The 21,194-nt window shown below is 32.3% G+C and overlaps 1 protein-coding gene across 1 annotated transcript in view; it reads right to left on the bottom strand.

Annotated features, from left to right (window-relative positions):
• LOC129216239 (sorting nexin-27-like) overlaps nucleotides 1-21,079 on the bottom strand; it is a 32,329-nt gene extending 11,250 nt beyond the window's left edge. The window contains exons 1-8 of the mRNA XM_054850437.1: nucleotides 20,758-21,079; nucleotides 15,321-15,423; nucleotides 14,042-14,170; nucleotides 11,171-11,363; nucleotides 4,414-4,484; nucleotides 2,731-2,832; nucleotides 1,017-1,095; nucleotides 765-925 (exon numbers count right to left, since the gene is read on the bottom strand). Of these exons, the coding sequence (XP_054706412.1) occupies nucleotides 765-925; nucleotides 1,017-1,095; nucleotides 2,731-2,832; nucleotides 4,414-4,484; nucleotides 11,171-11,363; nucleotides 14,042-14,170; nucleotides 15,321-15,423; nucleotides 20,758-21,050 (1,131 nt within the window). The 5' untranslated portion in view covers nucleotides 21,051-21,079. The remainder of the gene's footprint in view (nucleotides 1-764; nucleotides 926-1,016; nucleotides 1,096-2,730; nucleotides 2,833-4,413; nucleotides 4,485-11,170; nucleotides 11,364-14,041; nucleotides 14,171-15,320; nucleotides 15,424-20,757) is intronic.
• Between the last annotated feature and the right edge of the window lie 115 nt (nucleotides 21,080-21,194).

Below are 21,194 nucleotides of genomic sequence, written 5' to 3'. Positions count from 1 at the left end.
AACTGTTACCACTTGAGGCCGTCACACGCCTGCAAGTGGTTTCCTCTGCTTTCTGTTCTATTGACATCTACAGTTTGAAGGCAGTGGCGGCAATTCAATAAATTTCCCATAAAAAGTAGGGGGGAGGGGTTGCCCTCCCCCCCCCCTACTTTTTATGGGAAATTTATTTTATTTTCCAATTAAGGAACCAAAACTAGAAATTACAAAAAAAGCAGAAATGTCAAAATTATTTGTTTCACTTTGTACATCTGTTTACGAAACATTATTTAGCACAAGCAGTAGCTTTTAGTTTATGTATTCATTGTTTAGATATTAGTTGTTTTATTCAAACAAGCCATACTTTTTTCATGAAGTTATTATCAAGTGTTTGCGAAGTCTCAAAATACTTCGGAGTAAATAATGTAAGTCTAATTCATGTCTAAGTTTCTTCAAGGGAAATTATTGTGTACATAATTCATCAAAATCTTAAGAAAAACATGAGTTTAGTTAGTAGATTTCAATTTGCACTTATCTGCTCTCAAAAACAGTCCTCTCACAATTTTGTACTTTTTTTCTTTTTTTGCCTTGCCTCCCCTTATGGGCCCCAATTGTCGCCTCTGGATCACATTCATAAAAACAAATACTAGATTACAATGTCCAGCCCTGTTATATTACTTTCCTTGAAGCTCAAATGTGCAAAGTAAGCATAATTTGTAACTTATTTTCTCCATCTTAAACTTAGCGAATTTCAATTTTCACTTGTTAAAAGATAAAATGTAACAAACCTGCCAAAAGAAAAATGTTGCTGCCATATTGTCTTCGGAAAGTTCAATTTCCTTATTCAGTGTAAACAGCCATTTTCGTATCAATAAACATGTGGATGTTGCGGTGCTGTAATTTTGGATGTATAAATTATGAGGATACTCATTTAACTGTAATTTTCTCTCTGCAAAAGTGAAAAAAATTAAGTAAAAATACAATCGAAAATAATACTTTTTAAAAATCTTGTAGGCAGAAAAGTATGAAATTATACCAACCAAAGCCATATTCAACGATTTCAAAAAGGGCAAAATATTTTGAGACTTCTTTAGACATGTCTATTTTCTCAATTACAGCCTAAAATGAAAAACATAAGTAAGTGATTAAAAAAATACATCTATACGCAAAATAAAAACAGTAAAAAAGAGGGAAAATGAAGACAAAGGTCATTGACCAAGTGTGAACTAAAATTAGTGATGAAAACATCAACTTCATACATAAGTTTTTTTTATACACTTGTAATTATAGGGAGCTACAATTACAGCAGAAAGTAAACAAAATGGTGTATGTTACTCAGCAATAAAAAAAAAAAAAATCTTTGTCTTAAAATGAAATCAAGTAAAGCACAAGAACTACAAGTTATTGTATAAATACATTGCGGGGTTACAGCAGAGGTGAGTTTAAGGATGAAAACATATCCCACAAAAGGCCCTTTTTTTGGTCATTCATCCCTAAGTTCATTTTCTGCACTGAAAAAGGGTTCCTTGTGACCTTGAAACACATATATAAAATAACTTGGAAGTTTTGGCTTTATTAAAGCCATCAATTCAGCATCCCAGTTTTTAATGGAGACAAAATTTCTATTCAGCCTTATTTTTAAAAAAAAATTTTATTTTTGAGAATATTCTAATCTACATCATCAATAAAAAATTAAAAAAAAAACAGCTTAAAAAATTTCCCTAACTTGAGTTATCCATACCCAGTTGGAGACAAATGTCCTGTCAGTAAAGCTGATGTTACCTTCATACTGGAAGTGGAAAATTAATTTAGCACAACAGCAATAGTCTGCGAGCATGGTGTGGCTGAACTTGTAAAGTGAAGGTTACCCTTGTGAAGGTCACAAGGATGAAGCTGCAGTCTCTGGATGTCCTAACCAGACTGCCAGTATATGCCTGTGTTTCAAAAAGGTTTTTTTATTGTTTATTTAGAGCTCCAAGGTTTGACAATTGATAGAACAGTGGAAATATAAGAGTGCATGTGACTAATTCTAAGGTTCTTGCATTTCTGTTAATTTCAGCAAAGCATATCTAACAATGGTTTCAAGCAATTATTCTGATGTTGCTGGCAATAAAATTATATATATATATATATTATACTATTTGGTTTGAATATTTTATGGAAAACAACATGTACTCGAATTATGAATTGGTGATGATAAAAACTAAATAAACTGATGAAAAAAAGAAAGATTTGCCAAAAGTGAAATTTAAAAAAATTTCAAATAATTGAGATTGTAAGTTATGTTTTCATTATAAATATATTTTGTGTTTAATTTTGAAAAAAATCTCACTTTGAGATCATTTCTACATTTTATATCACCAATAAAAAACTTAAACAGCTAAAAAATTTTCTCTAATTGGAGTTATCTGAAACAAACTTATATTTCTCATTAAAACCAATGGTATATATATTTAAGGTTCAGTAAGATAAATAAGTTCTCAAAACCTTTGATCTCTCCATCAAACATTTTTCAGAAATCAAGTCTCGTGAAACTAAAATTTTCAAATAAAGAGTATAATGAAAGTGGGAAACGGTGTCAAAGTTTCTTAAGTGGCAATGGCAGTTCGTGCCCTAGTGGTTCACACGAAAAGATTCCAAGAGAACCTAACCCCTGAGGAACAGTAGTCTTCAAAAGGGATGGAGGCAGTTAAAAAAAAAAACAATTAGGGGAGAGGGGGGGGGAGGGGTCTGAAATGTAAAATGACTGAGTACCTGATAAACTTCTTCTGTGTTACTATTTTTGCGAACAGTAACAGTTACTGTTGAATGATCAGGCAGTAAAATTTTAAGGTCCACGGCTGGTGAATTTCCACCCTAAAAATAATAAGAAATTTTATTTACACTTAGAAATGCAGCATCAATGCTTTTTTTAATGCTAATGTACAATAATATTATAACAAAAAAAGTATCACCAAAATAAAATTCGTAAAAATTATGAATTAGAGGATACAGTTATGATGAAAGTTACTGCATTAATCAGCAAAGTGACATGTATACTATTGCGCAAAGTTTTTTTTTAAAGTAGAGCATGAGACTGCACAGTGCAAAACCTTCACAAACTTCCTTTCCAGCAAATTCTAAACAGCAAATATTAGGCCTCATAAAGCCCAACAACAAATGCTGACATAATATATTTTCTTTTCTAACATTGATTTTAATGTACTTTAAATAAAAATTTTCATTGAAACATGAACATCATTGTTTGTGGCAAACCCTGCAGCAGAAACACATCAATTCTTGAGAAAGTCTGCAGACTATTTCTTACTTGTGAGAGAAAAAAAAATCTAAAATTTTTAAAGAAAAAAATATTTACATTTTAACAAATGAAATTTTATATCACACTTTCTAGGGTATAATCCACAGGTAGCAAGTAATTAGGGTGCCGCTTAGCAGACATGTTGACGGCACAGAAAGTACCATTAAAATCCTTTAGCAGAGTGTCTTACATGGTATTTTTCTCTTTGGGGAAGGGGGGGGGGGGGAGTGTTACATTGCACCATTTAAGAGGGGTGCACCATTGCTCTTGAGAGGGGATGGACACCCTGAAGTACATGTATTAACATTTTATCTTTTAACATTTCTTGGTGCCAATTTAGATTTTATGATTAATCTAATGTTGGTCCATCCTGCAAGCTAATTTTTTGGTTTTCAATTTGCATCTCACACTGCTGAAAAGTTCTGCTACTGGGGTGGCACATATTTCAAAAGATATATTAATATTTATATAACTTTTGAAATATTTTGAGTTTTGAATATCTTTAATTATTTCCCATAAATTAGTTGAAAGTAAATAAAATATGATGTTCTTAAATTATGTTGAACTTTTCGGTATGTTTGAGTTTTTGGCTCGAAAATAGCTGCAATCTAAATGCTCAAATTAACTTACATTTATCACCGAATATCTGCATTTTAAGCTATTATTACTTATTATTATTTCGACAGTTCAAAAACTGTTAATAGTAGCAGGATAGACATAACCAGGGCTGCGGAGTCAGCGTCGGACTGATTTTGGGGTAAAGGATTTAGGAGTCGCAGGTTTAAAGTTTAAAGAGTTGAAGTTGGAGTCAGTCATTTGCCCTCTAAGTGTTCAACTCTGCTAGTGCTAGTGAAATTGGAGTCAGACCGGTTTTGGGATAAAGAAGTCCGAGTCGAAGGTTCTAAAATTTCTGGAGTCAGAGCCAGTCATTTTCCATCCAACTCTGCAGCCCTGGCCATAGCAACTTGGTTCACATACAGATATTTTTCTTTTTTTTTTTTTTAATCAAAATCCTTACAGGTAACAATCAAAAACCTTTCTTTAAAAACTGAACAATTTCATGACAGAAATTTTACTTCCTAAAAATTTTTAATTTAACAATACACATTTACACTTAATAATATGGATGAAAAGCTTACAGTTTCATCATCCATATCTGTCAGGAATTCTTGCATGATGTCATTTTCTGCTATAACTCGAACAGCACAAACTAAAAATTCAAAACAGAAAAATATTTAAACATTTACGAACACTATAGTAATTCATGTTTGTAATACATTGTTGCATGCTCTAATAAAAATATTTGTTACTTTATTTTTTTCTGTTCGGTTTTCTTATATTCCATTTTGCTACATTTTCCCAACACAACACTAACTCATAATTTATTGGTTAATGGTTTCATTGTAAAAAGTAAAAAGGATTTTATGAAAAAATTATCAGGATTTTTTTCAGAAAGTTATTACTTAAGGTTTGTTTGACTCAAATTTACAGACTTTCTGTTCAAGATTTTATTTTTGCTACTGGTCTGACAAAATTTGAAACAGCTTTCTTCCTTGTAAAATGGTTGATTAGAGATTGTGTGTTTGATTTGTCATCTTAGCATCTCTGCCATAAATAGGAGGAGGACTGTAGTTGAACTAATTTTGAACAAAAAATATATAAATATTAAAAATTTTGCTTTTTCATTGGATTTCTCATTTTTTATTCATTTTGGGAGGTAGGATTGTATTTTTATGTATTGATTTGACATGAAACTTCAATAACCCATAAATGGTGCTTCATTCTTCATCATTTCAATTTATTGTTGACAATGTTTTATGATTGCTTAAACGAGTGCAATTTATATAACATTAAAGTAAATACGAATGAAACCAATTAATAGATGGACACTTTTTGAAGGACAATGTTTCAATAAAAATAATTGTTTATTGTAAATTTAAATATGTTTAAAAATTGCTTTAAGTGTTAAATTCACCTTTTATGATTTTCTCTGCACAAATTTACATTTTTGTGTTCTCAACACTTTAAACCACTTTTTTGTTGCTTGTCAGGATAAAAACCAGTTTTTATGTCAAAATGCCAACCCTGACACAAACTACTGCGTTTCTTAAAGGCAAAAGTAATGGCTAGGTATAAACATTCAAAATGTTTACATACAACTGTTTTCATCCGGAGGATGATTGGAAGCCTAGTCAATCTCATTCCAATTTTTAAAACATTCTCTAAATACTGTTCCTATGAGAATAATGTAAAATAACCAGGGCTGTGAGCAGTCATTTAAAAAAAAAAAAAAAAAGCAGACTAACACAACCTAACATATTATGATTATACAAAGTAAAGCTCCAGGTAAGCCGTTGCCAGTCGCCAACTGGCGACCATTTCACTGAAAATGGCTACCACAAAATAAAGTCTTAGTTGTCAAAATTAGCGACCATGTGTTTATTTGTGAAAATTCATATTGTACATCGTGATACAATAACACGCTTCTTATCCTGACACGTTCAGCGCATAAGTTGACTCCATCTTGGCAACGTGATTTTTTGTGCAGAATACATACTTTTCAAAAAATGGCTGCCAAAAGTCGCTACTATTTTTTGTGATTCTAGTAGCCAGTGGCTACTATACAGAATTCCTAATCTAGAGCTTTAAAACGAATTGACCACCATAATACAAAATTTCAATTTTCGCACAAAATTGTAAGAGATAGGTATTTTGACTAGATAATTCAACAGACAATTTGGAGAAGGAAGTGATGCCTTGAGCCATTGTTATTAATGATGAAGAAAAAGAAAAAAACTCAGCTATAACTCCCTCCGACTTAGATGATAGACTTAAACATGCCACAGTGATCAAACACTTTTTATTTTGATATGTATTATTTAAATAGAATACAATCAAAAGGTTCAAAAATTCAAAAATGCTTAAAAATGTAAAAAATGAATTATAAGCTTTTAGCTGCAAGATATTCAAGTACTCAATCTTTATTTTTACGAAAATGACCCTTAACACATCTGCTAGTCTATTTAATTACGATTCACCATTTTTTCAAATAATATCAGGTTTTATTTCCTTTTCTTTCTTTCTTTTTTTTTGACAGTGAAATTTTGTATTATTACTTTAAAATCTTGTTTTAAAAATATTAATTTCAGCACAAAGAACACAATTAAAGAAAACACACACAGGGTTCATACTCTATTTGGATGAAAAAAATCCATGACTTTTCCAAGACTTTTTCATGACTTCATAAAAATTTTCATGACCTTGTTACATGAAGAGAATAGTACTATTTAATATCAAACTCGCCTTTTTTTTTTGGAAATGAGAATTAGCAAAACTGCTACCTGAATGCCACTACCTCATCGAAGCACTTACTTATGATTGAAAAAATATGTGTGAGTGTACACCTAAAAAATTAAACTATTCTTGTTTGTTTTCATCTTAGAAATTTAAGTAAAGCAAAAAGACGGTGAATGGAATGTAACGATGCTTGAATGTCTAATATTGTTTTTTTTTTAATTAACGGGCAGAATGATAATAAATGGGAAAAAGGTTGAATGAGTCATTACTAAGTTTCAATAAATTAGCTTCAAAAGTTGCCTTTTAGTGTTAAGAGTGTATTTAATTATCTACATAACTTGACAGTATTTTGGTGCTTTAAAGTATAAAGTCACATTCTTTAGTAAATTTATGTTTCTAAACCAGATATTTATATTTAAAAAAAAAAATTAGTAAAATAAATCTTCTGATTCTTGTACTTGTTTACTAATTTTCGCATTTTCAAATGCATATAAATTAAGAGATTCAGAATTTCCAGAACATAGTGTTTGATTCCCGACATTGAGCATAGCAGGGGGACACATGAATTAGTTTTACGGGTCGCTTGTTAGGCACTACTCTTTTTTAGAGTGTTCAGGTCCCCTATTTCTGTGTTCTGTCGCCTGAATTAAGATCTTAATTTTCTAAAACCTTCGACAAATTGAGATAAACAAGCAAAAATTTAATAATAAAGTTTTTACGAGTGATGGAAAGCAACTTGGATGCAATTGGCTTGTGTTTTTTGAGTGGGTGCGGCAAAATCAAGACCGTGCAAGGTCGTTAGTACAGAACATAAAATATATGAAGTGTTGAAAATAATGGAAAATTAAAAATGAGTGATGTCCAAGCAGTAAAATCTCATTGCGAAAAAAAAAAAAAATGTGTGGCTGCTATAGAAGTGGATGCAATGAGATTTAAAAAACTCAAGATTTATTTTTGGAATCGTTTAAATTTTCAGCTTTAATGTGCAATACTGTTGAATCACTCAAGATTTCTAATGCTATTTTATCTACTGTTACTGTCTTTTTGCCCAGGATATTTTCCCATGACTTTAAATAAATTTTCATGACTTTGAATGAAAATTTCAATTTTCCATGACTTTTCCAGGTCTGAAATTTGCTTATTCTTTTTCCATGATTTTCCAGGATTTCCATGACCCGTACGAACCCTGCACACAAAAACATAAATTCATTCTTTTAAATTGGTACTTAAATGATTATTAGAAATGAACTGATCAAAGACACTGAAAGAAAAACACAATAAAAGTCAATTCATCTAAAGTTAACACCAATCATATAAAGCAATAAATAAATACCTTTGTGCCGAGGAATAACGGGAAATATCCAACGTTGTTTAGCACAAATAAACAGATTTCAGAATACACGTGTTTCGAGGTTTCAAGGAACCCCTTTTTCAATTCAAAGGTGTGAGCTTCTAGATGTAAAGACACCCAGTAAAAGCCAAAACTGGGTGGCCCCAGTAAAAGCCCTTTTACTGGGTGTCTTTACATCTAGAAGCTCACACCTTTGAATTGAAAAAGGGGTTCCTTGAAACCTCGAAACACGTGTATTCTGAAATCTGTTTATTTGTGCTAAACAACCTTGGATATTTCCTGTTACCAATCATATAGTTAGGATCAGGGTAGTTAAGTATTGAAATTAAATGTCACATAAATGCAGGGGCGGCTCGTCACTATGGGCCGAGTGGGCTTGGCCCACCCAGACAAACTGTGCACAGTTAAATAAATTATTCAAAAATAACGCTTTGTATTTCAGTTAAACAAAAAACGAAGAATTGGGGGCATGAAACAGATTTTAAATCTCTAGCACTTTGCATATTGCTAATAAAATATTACAAGTTTTCCATGTGTTAGCGTTCGCGATTGCAAGCTTTGAGAATGATTCTTGGGCCATTTCAGCTGTTGCCCCCTGCCACACCTCCGCTCCTAACCAATCACAACGATTCAACCAGGCACCAAAACGGCAAGTCCGTGTCACCCCGACTTCTGCTGCATGGGCAGCAGCTTCCCTGCCCCTTGGAAAAGTATCTTCACTCAATACTCAATACCAGTTAGGGCAAAGAAGGAGGGAAATGTTTTACGCGCGCATCACTTGTACGAAAAAACAGCTCGGAGGGCAGAAAAAAGCGAGCCCATGGGAATAAAAAAAAAAGTTTCTCACGTGCTCCGACCCACTTTTGTCTTTAATCTTAAACGGCTGTTAATATCTGGAAAAAGGATTTACAATTTTATGGATTTATCGCAACTCATGCATATTTTTATTTACTTAATTTTCTGCTTGGAACTAATATGAGCAGAATTTTTGGAATTTTTGAATAGAGATTTCATTTTCGAGTAGCACACAGCACAGATTAATTGGTTTTGAGTGTGGTGCCAATTTCCCATGACTTTAAATAAATTTTCATGACTTTGAATGAAAATTTCAATTTTCCATGACTTTTCCAGGTTTGAAATTTGCTTATTCTTTTTCCATGACTTTCCAGGATTTCCATGACCCGTACGAACCCTGCACACAAAAACATAAATTCATTCTTTTAAATTGGTACTTAAATGATTATTAGAAATGAACTGATCAAAGACACTGAAAGAAAAACACAATAAAAGTCAATTCATCTAAAGTTAACACCAATCATATAAAGCAATAAATAAATACCTTTGTGCCGAGGAATAACGGGAAATATCCAACGTTGTTTAGCACAAATAAACAGATTTCAGAATACACGTGTTTCGAGGTTTCAAGGAACCCCTTTTTCAATTCAAAGGTGTGAGCTTCTAGATGTAAAGACACCCAGTAAAAGCCAAAACTGGGTGGCCCCAGTAAAAGCCCTTTTACTGGGTGTCTTTACATCTAGAAGCTCACACCTTTGAATTGAAAAAGGGGTTCCTTGAAACCTCGAAACACGTGTATTCTGAAATCTGTTTATTTGTGCTAAACAACCTTGGATATTTCCTGTTACCAATCATATAGTTAGGATCAGGGTAGTTAAGTATTGAAATTAAATGTCACATAAATGCAGGGGCGGCTCGTCACTATGGGCCGAGTGGGCTTGGCCCACCCAGACAAACTGTGCACAGTTAAATAAATTATTCAAAAATAACGCTTTGTATTTCAGTTAAACAAAAAACGAAGAATTGGGGGCATGAAACAGATTTTAAATCTCTAGCACTTTGCATATTGCTAATAAAATATTACAAGTTTTCCATGTGTTAGCGTTCGCGATTGCAAGCTTTGAGAATGATTCTTGGGCCATTTCAGCTGTTGCCCCCTGCCACACCTCCGCTCCTAACCAATCACAACGATTCAACCAGGCACCAAAACGGCAAGTCCGTGTCACCCCGACTTCTGCTGCATGGGCAGCAGCTTCCCTGCCCCTTGGAAAAGTATCTTCACTCAATACTCAATACCAGTTAGGGCAAAGAAGGAGGGAAATGTTTTACGCGCGCATCACTTGTACGAAAAAACAGCTCGGAGGGCAGAAAAAAGCGAGCCCATGGGAATAAAAAAAAAAGTTTCTCACGTGCTCCGACCCACTTTTGTCTTTAATCTTAAACGGCTGTTAATATCTGGAAAAAGGATTTACAATTTTATGGATTTATCGCAACTCATGCATATTTTTATTTACTTAATTTTCTGCTTAGAACTAATATGAGCAGAATTTTTGGAATTTTTGAATAGAGATTTCATTTTCGAGTAGCACACAGCACAGATTAATTGGTTTTGAGTGTGGTGCCAATTTCCCATGACTTTAAATAAATTTTCATGACTTTGAATGAAAATTTCAATTTTCCATGACTTTTCCAGGTTTGAAATTTGCTTATTCTTTTTCCATGACTTTCCAGGATTTCCATGACCCGTACGAACCCTGCACACAAAAACATAAATTCATTCTTTTAAATTGGTACTTAAATGATTATTAGAAATGAACTGATCAAAGACACTGAAAGAAAAACACAATAAAAGTCAATTCATCTAAAGTTAACACCAATCATATAAAGCAATAAATAAATACCTTTGTGCCGAGGAATAACGGGAAATATCCAACGTTGTTTAGCACAAATAAACAGATTTCAGAATACACGTGTTTCGAGGTTTCAAGGAACCCCTTTTTCAATTCAAAGGTGTGAGCTTCTAGATGTAAAGACACCCAGTAAAAGCCAAAACTGGGTGGCCCCAGTAAAAGCCCTTTTACTGGGTGTCTTTACATCTAGAAGCTCACACCTTTGAATTGAAAAAGGGGTTCCTTGAAACCTCGAAACACGTGTATTCTGAAATCTGTTTATTTGTGCTAAACAACCTTGGATATTTCCTGTTACCAATCATATAGTTAGGATCAGGGTAGTTAAGTATTGAAATTAAATGTCACATAAATGATACCTATTTAGGACATCTAAATAAAAGTACAGATTGTTTTCAAGTAAAATCATCCAAAGGCAAATGCCAACAATCATCAGATCACCTATACTCCCATGTCTTTTTTAACTACACAACTGGTGTCTGCTTTTAGAACAACTACAGGAATGTGACTTTACGCTTTACCTAATCTAAAGAAATATTAGCTCACCCTTCTCTAAGTATTGCTCAAGTCCACGTCGACGTGCATCAAGCTGCTGATCAGACAAGGTAAATGGCCATTTACCGGGCAGTTTTGGAAAACTAAAATCTGGAAATTCTTTCTTTAGGCTTACATGTAAGTTAGAGAATTCTCTGTACCTCCTGGAGCACAAATGCCTGCCAGCCATGTAAATGTTGAATACCTGTTGAATGTAATAACAACATGAATCACAATAGAAGTAACTAATCAATTCCCTCAAATCTGTTGCAATTATCTAAAATCCACATAATATTTTAGATGTAAACTGAAATTTAATATTCAATGTTGATTACGTATTTAAGATGGAATTGGCCCCTGCCCTAAAATAATCAATATACTCTAAAATAATTAATAAAAAAGTTCAAATAATTGTTTTGACATCAAAAGCTAAAATTTCTATTTTCATCATAATATGCAGCAGAACAAATAAGCTACTAAAATAAAGATTTTTTTTATGGTATTCTTTTTAAAATATGAACTGCAAAATGATTGTTATATTCCATCTATTGAATAATAAAATAGCTTTCATTCCATTTCTGAAAGAAATCTTGCTATTTCTATCTTTGGAATGAGAATATGATGAGAGAAAAAAAAAAGTGACCTTGCAATGAATTTTCAAAAAAAAAAAAAAAATGCAAAATATCATTTATTTAGTACTTTAAAAATTGACATATAATATCTTTTTGAAAAGCATGTAAAATATATAAAGAGAAGATAGTAATGTCAGTAAAAATCTAGAAAAAAAAAGCATCAACGTTCAATTTCATCATGCTCATCTTCGAAACAGTGCACAGAAATTGAATTTTTATATGTTTCACCTAAACTTGAAACATTAAAGGTCAGCATTTTCATGGGCATCTAGATCACAGTCTCGCAGACTTACTGTTAATTTGTAGTCACAAAACATTAAATGCGGAATTCCTTCGGAAGCTTCGGGAAGTGACAAAAGCGTTGTGAACAGTCCAACTTCTTTCATAACACATCTCCATTTAAGTGGATTCATGTTTTTTTTTAAAACCACTGTTGTATTTTTGAATAAACACAAAATGGATGACTGCTGCACTTGTGGGCGGAAGAGTTGCCAGGTTTAAAATTTTGAAGAAAGAGTTTTGGTTACTTCATTATTATAGCGGTTATATCCTAAGATGTCTAGAGAAATACCGTGTAATACCGTAATAAATGTTACTCCCACCTAAAAGATGTTTCAGTAACACTTCTGCAATCTGGGTGACCTTTTCTGGGTGGATGAAGCTAAAAACTATGGAGCTGTGAGAGCAGAGAAAGCAGTTGAAGGTTTTTCTTTGAAAGTTAAAGATTTACCCTTTCTGAATATAGCTGACGAGGAGCAAAAGAAGAGGATCCTTCTAGGGGACTCAAGGCTTCTTGTACTTTCAATAGATTGTAACATTTTTCTTTGTATAAAATTTTTTTGGGGGTAAAAAATACAGTGATGTTCCAGACATTTCTCTTTCACTTAAAATCAAGAGCAGATTGGAGCTGTTCTGGCTGGTTTTTATTGCAATAGAGCAAATTAATAAATTGGCTTCCCTATCCACTTGTACGACAGTCACTCCCCCTACTCGGAAGTATTCCATTATAATTTGAATTAATCTTGATTTTTTCTCAGAATTCCACAAAAAGTTAGTCCATATAGTCATTTCCACTACATTTTCTTCGAAAATTGGTAGTCTCAGACATTTTTGACATCACCCTTCTTTGTTGATTCCCAATGTTAGTTGGTAATGCATCAGCGTATCCATTATAAAACACTGCTTCACATAAAAAGAAGTTTTTCTGAAGACACCCGAAGTATTTGAAGCATATGTCTTTTTATTATATGTCCGACTCGTCCCATGCCAATGCGTGCATAAGAAATCCTTCATCTTTAATGGACAAAGAGATTGGTAGTGGGTGGCTTAACAAAAGGCTCTACTGATTCAATGATAGTTGCCATGCTTGAGTTTTTATCCTTTCTCAGAGAAACCCAACAAAAAAAGCGAGGGTAGTTGAGGGGCTAATTCATTTTTGAGGTATTTCATAAATTATAGTTTGATTTGAAAGCAGCAGCATCCTGGTCAAAAACTGGAAGACTTAAGAGAACACTCATTTCTTAATAATAGCCCCTTTTTTCTTCTGAAGTTTAACTTCCCCAAAAGAACTTCTTAAAATTGAAGGCAGTGATCTTTCACCGTTCACTTTTTTTCTATTGTCACATAAGTATATGAACACATAATTAAAAAAAAGTCATTCATGAGTAACTATTTGCTACCTAAAATGAAAAAAAAAAAAAACATTTTTAGATAACAATGATCTTTTTATTTAAAAAAAAGTTTTGAACGTTTTTCGACCAATATCTATCGTTACTGTGAGTTTTTTTTTTTAAATTCAAAATGTTAAAAATGTTAAAAAGTTATTTATTTTAGTAACTTATGTGTTCTGCTGCATGTTACATACAGCACAGAAATTTCAGTTTTTGGTATCAAAACAAACGTTAAAAATTTTTTATTGGTTATTTTAAGTAAGGAATCGAAACAATATTACTTCTAGATCCTACAGTTTTTTTTCAAACTGAAAATTTTTCATTTTTGACCAAGTTATAAGAAAAACAAGAAGTACTAGATCCGCCATTTTGGATAGAAGCTCACATGGGAACTTAGGGGACTTTTTAGGATTTGTTCTACACATGTTCAGGAACTAATCCTGAAAAATTCAGCGAATTATAAATTTGTGGTGCATTGAACCTATTTTTGGCCTAAATTTACTAGGCTATTATTCCTTTTTTTTGACCCATTTAACCATTAATTTCAATTGTATACAGCATTAAAGTATAAAAGAGCATACCACAAATTTTTCTCCTCCTTTTTCAATCCAATTGTAATCTGGAATCGAAATAGGAAGGGAACGCTTTTCACTATAATCAATATATGAATAACCTGATGAATCATCACTAGGTTCTAATCTTTCAGCTTCCTGTTTAAAAATAAAAAAATAAAAATTAACTCAAGAAATATCAATTATTCAAAAGACAAGAAACATCTACAGAATAATTCCAGGAAATCAATTACTAGTTTACAATCAGAAATAATAGCTAAGCTTTGCTGGAGACATCTCTTTGAGACATCTGCTTTGAGAGAACTTAAGCAGAAAAATTATTTAAGAAAAAGAATTAGTACAACCAGGGTTACCAACCTCAAACAAATCATTTGAGAAGCATCTATGGTGATTTTGAAGAGTATCTTGTAATTTTGAGGAGCAGTTCAATATTGTGTATAAAAATCATAAGAAACACTATAGATTATCATCAAAAACACTACCACAAAAATAATTACTTTTTTTTTGATTAGTTAAAACGGTTGCAAAAAGTAAATGATGCTTTGCGTATAAACAACTAGATCCACATGTATTATCACCACAACTTTATAAAAAAAAAGATATAACGAAAATGGAAAAGACTGAGTATTTTCAAGTTTGTTTTAAAGTTTTAAGACATACGCTCCTAACCTGTTCTGCCGCAAGTCATTAAAATTTTTGAATTATAGAGAGAAAAAAATAATAATGCATAAAAAAACACCATGAGGGGGTATAACTGATTATCTTTCTAGATGTAGATTTCGCAATCAAAAATTCTTTAGAATGATTTTAACTAATAGAAAGGCAATAATGAAACAGGTTGAGAAATATCTTTACATACTCAAAGTTTTAGGAGCAAACCTATCTGAAAAAAATGTCTGCCTTTGCATAAACACAATTAATGAGCTAAACAACCCTTTTGAGCAGAAATTGCAAAAAAAGAAAAGTGAAAAAGAAAAAGTCAGCACATTTATGTTTTGCTGCTACTTTCTATTAAATTCGCAAAATTGTGGTCTTTGAAAATCAAGAAATAAGCAAACAAAGTGGAGCCAGAGGGGGCACCAGCCCTTGCAAAATCTATGCAATAGGAGTTTGCAGGACATTTGTAAATAGCCCCTTTTTAAGTATGTGACCCAGGGCCATTGTAACTCTCACATAATGTGTTTGAAATTTGTGCTATGTAACAAAGTTGAACAATTTATTAATAGGCTATAAATAAAAAAAAAAAAAATCAAAACTTGAAAGAAAATGAAGAGGCATGATCAGTTACCTGAGCTGTTACTGATATTATAGTTAGTGTTAGCTTGTCACCACCAGACTTAATTAAATCAACTACTTGTTTATGGGTAGCTCCTTCAACATTGATGCCATTCCTATGATAAAATAAAAAATTAGCAACATGTTTTGCAGAGATAAATTGAGGCAGTGAGAAGCAAATGGATGTAAGTGGCAAAATTAAAAATTTGGAGATAACCACTCTAAATGGTAGGTGAATCTCTCCTCTGTCTTGGGGAAAAAGATAGTACTAGTAGTCCTGGTAGGTTCTGTTTATAGCATGATTCAGAAAAAACTTTCCCTGAAAGCCTTTCTAGGACCTTATTTTTCACATGTTTTACTTAAAAAATGGAACTGTCCACTTACATCCCTTTGCTTCTCACTGCCTCAATTGGTATGTAGATGCACTCAATTTTTCTTAACTTCAAAAATAATCATGTTAGCTTATTTCTGAAAAATAGTCATTACATTAAAAATGAGTGGACAATTAATCACAGCATTGCTACAAAAGATTATCTAATGAAAGATTTTTAAAAAAATGCTGCAACAAAAAAAAAACATACATAACATCATATTGATGTCAATACAATGCCATAACAATATCATCATTTTTTTTCAAACCTTTAAGACTCAAGTTTTAAATAATGAAATTTTTATTCTATTCCTTGGCTGTTTTGAAATAACAGACAGAGGAAATTATTCAAATCGTTGATTTGTAGATAGAAAAAAAAATAACAGGATAAAGATGATGTAATAAATAAAGATGACAAGTGATAAAATGGTTAACGCACATGACATAAAAGTTCAGTGCTCATCAAAGATTCAGTAATATAGATATTTAACAAACTAGTAAGCTAGAGTTTTTATTTCAAGCCACAGTTTTGATCAAAAGACTTTTAAAAAAAAAGTAACAGAATTAATTCAAAATCTACTCGGTAGTTTTCTTTCTTTCTTTTTTTTTAAATCAAAATGTCTTTTCGAGCAAACTGACAAATCATGAAGCAACAAATAAGTTTATTAATTTATTCTTAAAATAAAGATGCTGTCTCATGTGAAACATACTTACATGTTTATCATTTGAGACAAAATCTCGGGGCTACTGTTTATCTCCCCATTTCCTATCATTACATTTTCCCTAATAGGTCTAACTCATGTCAATATCATTTTTCAGTAATTCATCTGCGTTGCGATTATAAGGAAATGTTTTATACCTTCAAAGCATGAAAGAGAACACGTTTTATAGGGCCATGAAAAAATAATAACCATGCTCTATTAATTGGTAATTGCAAATAAATATACATATTGTAAATTTACCGAATGATAATATGCTAGCTTACACGCATATCACACATATGTACATAACAACTAATGAGAAGGATTGTTAGGCATCATTAAAAAACAATTTCAAAAATAAAAAAAAAGAAAATTAATGTCTATGTTGCAATATTATCTCCAAATTTGCCGAACCGTCAGCAAGATTTGCCGAATAAGGGGATTTCTGAATGTGAAACGTCATCATTTCTTCATAAGCTTGACGATTAAAATTTTGGAACACATTTTTGCATGTTTTTTAAGTCAAGCAAATTTTGCTTCTTTTATAGGGGGGAGGGGGCAGCTTTCAAATATGCCTAAGGGCAGCATAAAGTTAAATTCGGCTCTGAATATTGGTCTATGTTTTTTATTGGTGGGCAGAGGGGAGAGGTGACACGACAAATTATCCTCCTAGCGATCATCCGTTCTGGGAACTACACTATAAAATCACGTTATCTTCTATATTAGTTATTTTTTGTTTCCAATAGAAATGTATTTTTCGTTAATATTTTTTTTACCAAATGGAAAAATAGCTGAATGTTCAAAAGTAAAGACAATGTGGATAGCAAACTAAAATGTGGGTTTTCCTCTTTATGAATTCATTTTGGCGGGGAGGGGGTTGGGGCGCTGAAATCGGAAACAAATTGCCCTTTCCTGAGTCAAATCCTGGATTTGCACTTGGGCCAACTTAATGTCAAAGTAGTAATTTTGTTAATTATGCAAACAATGAGCTATTTTAATGATTAGTGGGAATCTAATATTAAGCTCTCTTAATTAAAGTACAGCTTAATTAGTATTTATCCTTTTAGTTCAAATGTGTGTTAGAAAATAGTATTTAGTAAATTTGAGAACACACTGGCAATTTATAGTTTTGGTAAAATGCCTAAGATTGAGGTATTTCCCTTCCATCATTTATTTTCACCTCAGAAATAATGACATTGATAAGGTCTGTCACAGAGGTGAGGAATTTTTCCATTAATAGAGGCCTAATGGATACATTTTTTAGGGGAATATTTTTTTTCTTCGTTGCTACAATCTGCACGTGTTAAGCATATGAAAACATGTTCACTTCTTTTTATACATTAATTTACATCCCTGAAATTCAAGTTCAAGGAGGTGAGAAGTCACAATAACCACTTAGTTTTTAAAACAAAATCTTCTTGTTTTTCGACAAAAATCTCACAACTTCTTTATGGCTGAAAATAACAAGGGTATTTTATCCTTGTATCATGGAAAATAAAATGTGATGTTACTACTGCCACATGTTAATGAGAAATGGCATTTTATGTTTAGGTAACGGAGATGAGAATTCATCGTGTGACATGATTCCTTATCTTACTAAAACGAACTAAAAGCCAATATTAAAAAAATAAATATACTTAAACAATTAGTATTTGAGACACTTGTGAAACACATAATAAATAAATAAGCCTATACTTATAATTAAACAAGTTATTAAACAACATAAATAGTCACACCAGGTATGTGACAGGCCACGGAGATGAGAAGTCGCATATTGTCAACCAAAAATATGTTAAAATGAAAATCATTATTAAAATATTGTTGGCAGGTTTAAATGGATAGATTTTTGAGGAAATTAAAAAGCATTGTTCCTTAAACTTTTTGCAGCAAAAGGCGTGTGACAGAAAAGTTACACTTTTTGAAGATTGGCTTCTAAACTGCAAAGTTTCTTGAAGTTAACCAAAAATCAATTTTTTTTCAGGTTATTCTTTGCACATTGTAATATTTTTTCTCCAGTCATAATTGTTTTGCAATAAATGCAAATTATGCAGCTCTTTCTTGGAAAACCATTTATATTATATTACATTAACAGCCCAGAGCATACCACATGAAGGGGGTGGCTGCATTTTGTGTTCCATCCTGCTCTTCCCATCCACCCAGTCAAGTTATTTATGTACTAGCGATAACTACATGACTTTAATCACGTTTCTACTTTTGAATACAGGTTTGAAGTTGGACTTTGACTCAGTTTTAGCATTGATGATCAAGAGTACAATGTTTTCCTTATAAATCCATGCAATTCCTCTTCTCTATATACCAATCTATCTACTCAATACAGATTCATAACCCTTTCAGCAGCCAGAGTGTGAAAGGGAAAGATTTGTTGAATTATTAATAAAGTTTCAACTACTTTGTCAATGTGATACAGGACAGTAACTTTGATCTTGCTGTCAAAAATCCATGACATTTCACAAGGGTTGGATTTGGAAGTGTGGAAGCCGCGGCCAATGAAGGAGTGGAGGCCCCTAATCAGGGTTTGAAAAGATCATCATATTTTCAAAAATATCCAATACTTTGATATATATCCGAATATTTTGATATATATGTAAATATCCGATATTTTCAAGCCGTGAAAGTTAGGAGAGTTTGTAAATATTTTATTGTGGAGGCCTTGGGGCAGCAGCCCCGCCTGCCCTCCCCTAAATCTGGCCCTGCATTTCATTCATTAGCATTTGTTAAAGTGAGCTAATAGAGTTACAGAGCTGTATATTTTTCAAGCTGAATTAATGAGCTGAAGATATTATTAAGTCACATCTTAAAAAAATAATTGTTTGTATTGTTCCATATTAAAAAAATATAAAAAAAATTAGGAAATTACTGTGAAACATGGACCTGCACTCGTTTAAAAGTTACATAATCAACAAGTCATTTGTCTGATGATCTTCCAAATATTGTCGATCTGCCGATTCAAAGAAATGGTTATTTTGAAAATTTTGAGAACTTGTTATTGGTCATGGTCAGTAGACGACAGTCAAAGTGCAAAAGAGTTGAATTTGTGAAGGGCATATGAGGGAAAAGATCAGGCAGATGCAAAAAATGGATTTATAAAAATAACTTTATACTTGCGATCATAATGCAAAGCTGTGTCATAAGTCCAACTTCAAACCCTGATCCAAACGTTGAAATTTGTTTAAAATTATACAGAAAGTGAAATGTAAATTATATTACAATATATAAGCCTTGAAATGACTATCTTTCTTGCTTCGGTGAATGGGAAGTGCAGTCACCACCTTCTGGTGGGTTCTCAGTTGCTTTGTCATAAAACCTATTTGCATTTCCAACAAAGAGCAGAATAGTGCACATTTATTGCGGGAAAAAATATTACTGGACTATAAAAGAAAAAATATTGGAATATACCAAAAAAAAGCTAAAAAATCGATTTTTGGTTAATCTTGCAAAAACGCATGGTTTAGTCAAGAACTAAAATTATACAGGAATGTAATTAATCATAAAGACATCTAAAAGAGTGAAAAGAAAATATTCAAATGGTATCAGAACAAGAATTTTGCATAGGGTCTCTTACAGGCTAAAAATAAATTCGTCAAAAACCTAAGTTACTCAGGTAGTTGAGGACAGAGTATTAATTTAAATAATGACTTTTCAAGAGTTTTAAAAATTGATTGAATTTGCAAGGTATGAACTTGAAATAAGCATTATTTCATATTAAAAAGATTTCTTTGCCAAATCACCTCAATAGTAATAAGGTAATAATAATAAGGTTTTTAAATAATTGTTTGCAAGCTTCTATAAAGTTTTCAGTTTTGGTGCAGAGCAGCTGGAAATGAGCGAAAAAAAAAAAAGCCACATAAGTACTTTTTTTTTGTAAATAATGGAAGGATAAAATTCATAATGATGTTGGCATACATTATTAGGTCAACAAAATGCTTACAAAACAATGATATCTGTTTGATATCATTGAACACAAAGCTAAAATCAATTGATGTAAGAGAATATTAATTAGAGAAAATGTCTTATCAATTTTACATTCACCGTTCAAATTGAATTTTCTTTCAGCTATCAGTTTTCATTTTCTGAATTAAAATTATCATAAAGAAAATGATTTGTGCTTTTAAATACAATCATAATAAAACTTTAAATGCGGCAAACGTAGCCACCAACTAAATTGACACATTAAGCTTTATGTAGAAATTTAATAATTTTAAAGAACAATTAAAGTCACAATGAAGAATCTACATGTCAAACAAAAGAAGAAAAACAATAAATACAGCATAGACATAAGTGAGGGATGCGTGACAGCATGTTTGCAAACTATTACGTCAAAACTTGAATTTCGTGAGATCTGCATTTAATAAACTTACACTTCTAAAATACGATCGCCTTTTCGTATACCAGCTTTTTCTGCAGCTCCTTCTTTCAAAACAGCACTAACATGTTGCAGTGGGGCGTACAATTCACCATTGATACTTTTTAAAGGGCCGCCTTCACTCACTTGGCCCCGGACATTAAACCCAAACCCAGTTTCGGTTTTATAGATTGTAACAACTCGCGGTCCCGACGTGAAATTATTTTCGTCGCAAATATTTACGCCATCAAGATCGTTTGACTCCGGATATGGCGAATAAGAGTACCGATCAGAATCGCTATCAGCCATATTTTAATTGACCACTATTTAGATAGCTATTTCCGCAAGTTCAGAGGAGGAGGAGTTGTTGATGGTCTAAATCGGACAGTTACAGATACAGAGACGAAATGCGCCACGACAAATGAGGCTTTCATGATTTGTTGATGACGTTCT

This window comes from Uloborus diversus, chromosome 2, assembly GCF_026930045.1.
Source record: "Uloborus diversus isolate 005 chromosome 2, Udiv.v.3.1, whole genome shotgun sequence".
Lineage (NCBI taxonomy): Eukaryota > Metazoa > Arthropoda > Arachnida > Araneae > Uloboridae > Uloborus > Uloborus diversus.
Note: the sequence above shows the minus strand (reverse complement) of the source record. Positions and strands in the feature narration are given on the sequence as shown.